Consider the following 8,206-nt stretch of genomic DNA (forward strand, 5'->3'; position numbering starts at 1 on the left):
AGTCGTTGATGGTGCGAAACGTTGTGTTAGTATTCGAAGCCCACACATAAGCGACGCTATCAGATTTACACACGCCAGCCCAACCCAGCGACTGCATGCTCAGCAAAAGATTTGTACATACTCCTACCGTGTCATACTTTGTAATACACAATTACAATTCAGGTTCCCCAATAACTCTGAGTTTGGATTGGAACAGCGCCATCCTGCGTCGAGAGTGCAAGGTTAGGCTCACCTTTACATTACATGTTGGCGTGTGAAAATAGACCTGGTGTCATGATCACGTGGGTATAGACATATGTTACGTAGCCTGTCCCGTGACTCTTAGTTAAAGAATTATTCAGTTATCTGACGGTCATATTGAGCACTGTACTGAATATGGACAGATATCACGTACGTCAGGAAAGGCAGGCCGAGAGGGTAAGTCCCTAGAGCTAGGAATATATTTAGCCACAATTCCTCCAGCTTAAGACAAAATGATAGCTAATTTTTAAAGTGACATATAACATTTCCGGGTTCAAGCGACAGTGAGATCCGGGTTTACTCGCTCAGGCCACTAAAACAGCATAGTCTGAGGTGGTAGTTACGTAATGTTGGGACAGCTTCATCTGAAATCTAAAATCTAAAAGGGGCGGTGGTCGTCACTCGATCCGCGCGTCATGGTCGCTATCCACCCTGTGCAAAACGTAAACAAGTACCTATATACTCACACGTTCCCGGCCAGGTTTCGAAACTGTCATGATTTCACTAGTATTATATTTTTTTAAATGTGGTACCCACCGTATTCTTTCATTATCTAGAGTTTTAAAAATACAGGGAAGAACTTTTCATATTGAACATGTTGTTTGTCCCCCCCCCCACGTTAGTGTCCTGTGTGATAAAAATGCAAAATGGATGAAAACATGTAAATTGTGATACTGTTGTTGAGTGCTGTATGCTGATGAATACAATGGATTTTAATTTTTCATGAACCAAAAACGCTATTTTTATACCAACCAGATGATTATTCATTTGATGGAGCATTTTCTTTTACCTCCCTGGAGGGAGCAATGAATTTATCAGACTTGTGTAAATTCTGATTGTTTTGGTACCACTGAACATTTGTGAAAGTGTTTTCCATATTTCAAAAAACGAATACTAAACAGTCTGATGTTAAATCTGCATTATTAGTATTCAATACATGATAATTTATTCAGATTGGTCTCAATATTCCATATCAAATAAAGAAATTATAAAGAATACACATTTTGACCCATACACTTTATATTGTATAGACATAAATTTGTACGACTGGTACGCCCATTATTTTTAAATTGTTTCAGTGAAGGAATTATTGGGATTTCAAGAGTTTTAAACAAACTTAATGGAATATAATGTTTTGCGTTCATGACAGTGAATCAGCCAATGATTGAGGAACCCTGCAAAGATTCATGGGTAAAGGGTGTTACTAAATGGTTTCTACAGCCAATGAAAACATCTACTTTGGATTTATACCAAGCGTAAAGATGTTTCGGAACGAATGTTTTATAAATATATATAAACGTCCATAAAACAAAGACATGCCTTCATGAAACCCAGTGCATTGAATCATAAACAGCATGAATAACACATTTATCTGAAAAAAATTGCTGAATATAAGCAATTTTCCAAAATTTTTATGAAATTGTATTTAGCCACTTTAATATTGAAACCCAATACATCTTTTTTTATGACACACCAAGTAGCTGGTACGTATATCAGGTATGTAATAATTAATAATAACTGCAGTGTTTCCAGGAAATTGTAAAAATAGAATAATATGAATATATTTGTCTTCAAAGAAAAATCACAGCGGCAAAGGATTTTTAGTTTGGTTTTTAATTACCTTGGAATATAATAGATAATTAAAAAAATTACTATCATAACCACAAACATGTTCTTTTGATTTTTTATAAATATTTACAAATGATTGCAATTGAATCCAATCAGCCAATCAACAAGTGTTGCGCGCAATGACGTCAACCCTTTAGTAAATGAATATTTTTCTAAATCTAGTGTGTCACATTCATGGGCATGAATGAAAGATTTGAAACAGCTTTAATGTTATTTTCAATTTTTCAATTAATAGAAACCTCACATTTCAGTTTAAATTGAGATTCATAAAAACAAGAGAACTGGTTTGTAGTTGTGATAGACTCTTGGCATGTTGATTACATGGAGAGGTAGGAATTGTTTTTTAAAATATTGATGTTATTATTTCCTGTGCAGCAAGAAGCACGCTTAAATAGAAAGGAAGCCAGACTACATGTCAAAGCAGCCAAAGCTGCCATGCGTGGTAACATTGTGAAAGCTGGTTGCATTGAGGTGAGTTGATTACCCATAGTATGTTACATTCTAATCAATCATAACAGAAACAAACAATGATTTAATTAGTATGCAAACTAAATTTTATATTTCTTGGTAAATCGAATATTAACGCATTCGTTAGTACACAACTGAATTGTTACACAACTATCGTGTTAGCTCTATTAGTAGTCCACACGCTTACGTATATAAAACTGGGTTTTTCTATGAATACTGTGACCACATGTGATTAGAATTAGAATTTTATGGTTGCCAGAGAATCTGCTCCCCAGGGTAAGGAGGCGCATGGCCATGTCATGAGGGCGCTGCGCCCCTGTTCCCTTGTTCAATAAAATTATAACTTTGTCTTTTGTATATATATTCTGATTCCCAGGCCAAAGCTTATGATGTTCACCAGCGAGCTGACGCTGCTCACATGCGAGCAGATGCCCATCATTATTCGGCTCACAATCCAAGTCATCATCACTGTCACCCAGCAGGTTGCAAGTCTCATTGTGATAGAGTTGGGTACACTCAGCCTCACTGTCATGGAGTAACTGTAGTACATGTAAGTATACTAAGTATATATTACATCAGACTGTTATAATGATGAATTGTAATTATACATCTAGCTTTGAAAAATAATTAAATTTAACCTTCTGTAAATAGCTTTTAATGTACCAAAACGTATCTGCATTTGTTTCGACATTCAAAGATTTTCTTATATTTTGTCATGTGCCTCACTCATCTATGCACAACTTAGAGCACATTTTAGCACTGAAATTTGAATACAAAAAAAAAACGAGCACTACATTGTGGGTAAATAGGAACTCCTGAAAAAGTATTAGAATATCACCTTCAATCTATGTGGAAAATCAGTTGACAAATTTACTTTGGTTATGGTTATTTCTTCCCATAAAAAAATAAAAATAAAAATTTTTGAAAAAACTTTGACCGGGCATATGACATCCTTATTCTCCCCTGAAAAGAAAGTTATGTTCAGGGCAGGTCCAGGTCAACCTATTTCACCTATATTGACACTGCACAGTGCCCTCTGTAGATGATTTTTTTTCCACCAAAAAAACTATTAAAAAACAATTTGACTAGAAACATGTTTTTTTTTTGCAAGGCCTAAGCATATATTACTATTATAATTAACTCTTTTCCTTCTTATCTTAGCATTACAGTAATTCATCTCCTGAGAGATATCCAACTGGAACCATACCACCACCCAGTTATCCCATGGGTGCTGTTCCACCACCTCAACAGCAACCGGTCGCATATCCACCATACCCACCACAAACCAGTTACCCAAGTCAACCACCTAATGCACCTGGTGAGTATATCAACACACATTATTGTAATTCAAAGTTGATGCCAGACAGCATTTCGTGGAGTGTGTGGTCTTAAGATGCAGAGATATTGAATTCAAATAAAACCGTTGAATGCAAGGGAACATTTTAGACGAGTTAGGAAACCTTTCTTACTCTCCAGTGTGGCCTATATACCATAACTTCATAAACGATTGACTGAACTGAGTCGGTGTTGTTATCGGTCGCCATGTTTCTCTAAAATACTTAGTAAGATACAGAGCAAGGCTGACACTGAGGGCATGCTTTTATGGTGGTGTTATTATTCACACATGCTAAAACCATTTCTGTAAGTACGAGGTGTTGGTTGAGACTTGCCATTTTAGGATGCCTTAAACTAAATCGGTACGGCGCCGGCTTATCTTGTTCTTACATGTTTCAACGCTGGCTTAACTATAAAGCTGATCTCCAAACCGGGTGTTTTACACATGTGTGAAGTATTAGCCAGCCACCTGTCTACTTTCATTTTTAGAAACTCCTCAATTTAGACAGGTACATAACAAACCTGTCCACAATTGATTGAAAATTTTCCATAATTTATAAATTAACAATGGATAATCACCAAAAATAACCTAAAATTAGACAATCACTTTTCATTTTCTGTCTATAACCCTTACAGGACTGGTTTTATAGGATTCCTGATAAGACAAAATGAAACCCCTAAAAATAAAGTTCAATTTTAATTCACTGAGATTGGTGACTGCTGAGAAGAGCAGTGTCCAAAAAAAAAATTATATCACTTATTTGAGACACAAACAATGTTTCTCAAGATCACTGTATGAATATACTATTTTCTGTCAATGATGCGCTGGTGAATTAGCATAACTCGTTACATCACAGCAAATCTGTGTATGTGTCAGTAGCATATCATATCAGCTTAGAGAACACACTGCTTAATTACTGTCCATAGAAGTTTACATTTTATTAGCCATGGTTGACCAGATCACACATTAAAGCGGGAGGGTGTCACCTGTGCATGCGCAGGAATTGAGTCCCAAGCAACGATAACAACACACGCTAAAACGCAAAGGCTCATGGTTAGACGCTTGTTTGTAAACAATGACACGCTATGACCAAATGACGCATGCACAGGTGAATACTCCCTCACTTTAACATGTAATACACATTAATTGCACCATGACATGATAATTAATGTGTGACACTATGGTCTCAAACATGCAATTTCTGGTGAATTTCTGGTGGTACAGTTCTCTTTGCAATTGGCGCAGGGAGAGGAAATATTATAAAATGGTTACAATATCTCAACCTTTGGTTGCAAAAATCTGTTGAACACATTCTTCTCTGAATAGAATTACATGTCATATTGGTAATTAGTTAGTCAGCTGTCATTCCATGATTTCAGGGCATGCACAATTGTCTTTGTCTCTTAAAAAGTGTGTGTTAATATATTTGCACCCTCACTCCTAATGTGTGTGTTGGTTTGGTTATAAAAAAAATTAATAATTCTTTCATCATAAGCAAAAATAGGGAGTATAACATTCACTAAAATAGTGAATTTTATTTGAATTTTTAGGGTTGGACCATTTAGAGTTATGGGGAGAGCTTGAAGACAAGAACTTCAAACTGACATTATTGAAAAAATATTTACCCCACTGTTTAAAACTCCAAGCCCCCCTGATTTCAAATTGTCAACCCCTTAATTCCAATGTGTTTGAGCCATAAATGCTATATGACTGATAGTTTTTTCATTGCATCAAATGCATTAAAGCGGGAGGGTCGTCACCTGTGCATGCACGAGAATTGAGTACAAAACGACGATAACACTACATGCTAAACGCAAAGGCTCATGGGTAAACATTTGTTTGTAAACAATGACGCGCTATGGCCTTCTGACGTATGCACAGGTGACGACTTCCCCGCTTTAAATAATAGCGAGAGTCCTAGAACTTATTGATGAATTATGATATAAGGTTTTATAAAAAAAAAACAGTGTTTGATATAAAATATTTATTTTATTGCAGCATATACTCCATACCCCAATAACCCTCCACCAGCGTATTCAGGTATGCCAAGTTGATTTATTTATCTGTCTCCTAAGTATTACTATTGAAATTAAAGGCTTATATTCAATTAAACTGGTATATATACCTTTGACTTTCCATACAAATTTGATGATATTGTGTTATACTTTGTTACAGTTACATATACCCCTGGTACCATATATGGATTAATTTAAAATTCTATTTTTTTTAGGATACCCAGCTGAGACCAAATACCCTTATCCGAATTAGATATAATGTAATCTAAGCATCAACACTTAAGCATGGAGTGTAATTTACAATATACAACGCTGAAGACAGACTAGAGCAATATGGGCTGACAAATTTTACTATGTGACATCATTTAACTTTTTTTAGACATTTTCATAGCCATCATTAGGATAAGTAATTGAACATGTTATATTTTTATCCGCACAGGTTAATGAACATTTATGAAAATTTTCCTGTGGTTTCATATAATGCTTTTAGCACCGGAACTATTTCTAAGGTTTTAACGATTATATGGTTTATCATATCTTATTTCTGATTACTTACTGGAAATAAAAAAAAAGTCTATTTAAAAGTATACTGGTAATTAAAAGATTAATTAGCTGACTAATTTATTGTAAGCTTATTTTGATAATACATAAACACAAGTGAAGTCCATTTATTATGAATGATGCCAATTCAGTGAATAACATTATATTATATATATGACATATATCTATATTGTAATTTGACCGAATAAATTACTTAATGTATTAAATGTGTTTGTACAATGATATATATATATATTATAATACACATTAATTAATATACATTAATCAAAAGAGGTTTTGGTAGGTTATTAAGGGTTGTACATTATTTCTATATTACCGGTAATTGAAAATATTTAATATTTTCTGGAATTGAAAAGGTATGATTTGCATATTTATATTGTACATAAGGTTGTTGACTTATTAACATTTCCACTAGGTTAATAAAGGTCATAATATTTAAGTTTGAAGATGCAACATTTGTTGAGAAATTAGTTTGAAGTGTGTTTGTATTAGTGCTATATAAAAAATTTAGTGGTATGTACCAATTAAATATTTGCCAAATTTTTTAAACAAACATCACATTTTTGGTTATCTTGGAAAACATGCTGGGAAAACTATACAGGGTATTTATGGCACTTTGATCTGAATTCAAAGTTTTTATTACTGAGCATGTTAATGTTTCGATAATATTAGGATTTCAATTTGTATCTAAAAAATATTTTTGTTATCCCATGTAACCGAGTTTTTTTAGATATGAAGAAATAATATCACCATAGTAACCAGTGTAAACATATCAATTTTGACTATTCACCATGACATTTAGCACTCTATCTGTTGGCAGGAATTTTTGTTTATTTTTGGTATCTGGATAACATTGAACCTATGTTAGTGAAAGTATTCCAACATGACATATCTTCAATTTAACTTCAATAAAGTAACCTTAAAAAATGGATTAAATATATAAGATTACACTGTATTTTTTTACAAGTGACCAGCACATTTTTTAGGAGACCAGCACAAGAAGGTCCATTTTTGGAGGAGTATTTGCTACTTAAACCTATGTGGTATTGTACACTTTTTAGAATGAGAACTTGAGAATAACAGAGAGCAGCATTACAGAACCTCGGACCAAATGCACCACCATCTACTGTTAAATACTTTATTTTCGCTTGGAATTAATTTTCGCTATTTTCGCTGAAGGAATAATTCAGTGAAAATAAAATCCAGCGAATATATCTTTTTTTCTATATTTCACATTCAACTCGTCTAAAATCAGTGAAAATAAATTCTATACAAGACACTCAAAAAGTCTTTTCAGCGAAAATTAATTCCAGCTAAAATAAAGTATTTTACAGTACTACTTTCTAAAAAAATTATCCAATTTTACTTAAGCATTTTCAATGCAATGAAATTGCCAAAATAGATGTAAAATCTGACTACTCTTGTAATGTAAAGTATGTAACACAATAAAATGCCAGGGTAAGTTGTTAGGACTAAATGGTCGAGCGACAATCCCGAGTTGCTGTCAAGTACATAATTCTTAGCCTTTACTGTAATACCAGGGGACTGACTGAGCTGTTAAAGTCAAGTTTTACAGTGTGATAATCACAGGTGAAAGAGCTCCTCAAATGTAAGAAAATGCAATTCACGCCTTTTCTATATAACTTTTCGTTCTACTTTTTATGTTCACTTTTTGTCCACTTGTTATCTTGTATTGTTAATCTTTTTTTTTATTATTATCTTGTAGTTTTTAGTGACCTTACTACTGTACTTTTCCAAAGTCAGTGTTTTGTCAATAAACAAATAAACTATATATTCGTATACGTTGTCCACCATTTTGATTTTCCTTCAAGGAGTCATGGGTAAGAAAATGACTTCACAACCTGTGTTGCAAAAAGAATTTTATCCATAACTTAAGAAATACTGACACGAATTAATGCAAATTTAATAACAGTTCAACAACACAACATTGCAAAGA

General features: G+C 33.7%; 1 protein-coding gene across 1 annotated transcript; it reads left to right on the forward strand.

Annotated features, from left to right (window-relative positions):
• Positions 1 to 288: 288 nt before the first annotated feature.
• On the forward strand, positions 289 to 6,083 carry LOC100379019 (uncharacterized). Its single transcript, XM_002735828.4, has 6 exons — positions 289 to 417; positions 2,245 to 2,340; positions 2,714 to 2,887; positions 3,499 to 3,655; positions 5,672 to 5,713; positions 5,904 to 6,083. Exons 1-6 carry the CDS (start codon positions 376 to 378, stop codon positions 5,939 to 5,941), a joined length of 549 nt encoding a protein of 182 aa, XP_002735874.1. The 5' UTR covers positions 289 to 375; the 3' UTR covers positions 5,942 to 6,083.
• Positions 6,084 to 8,206: the final 2,123 nt, after the last annotated feature.

Source organism: Saccoglossus kowalevskii, chromosome 1, assembly GCF_978046115.1.
Source record: "Saccoglossus kowalevskii chromosome 1, keSacKowa6.1, whole genome shotgun sequence".
NCBI classification, from domain to species: Eukaryota; Metazoa; Hemichordata; class Enteropneusta; family Harrimaniidae; genus Saccoglossus; species Saccoglossus kowalevskii.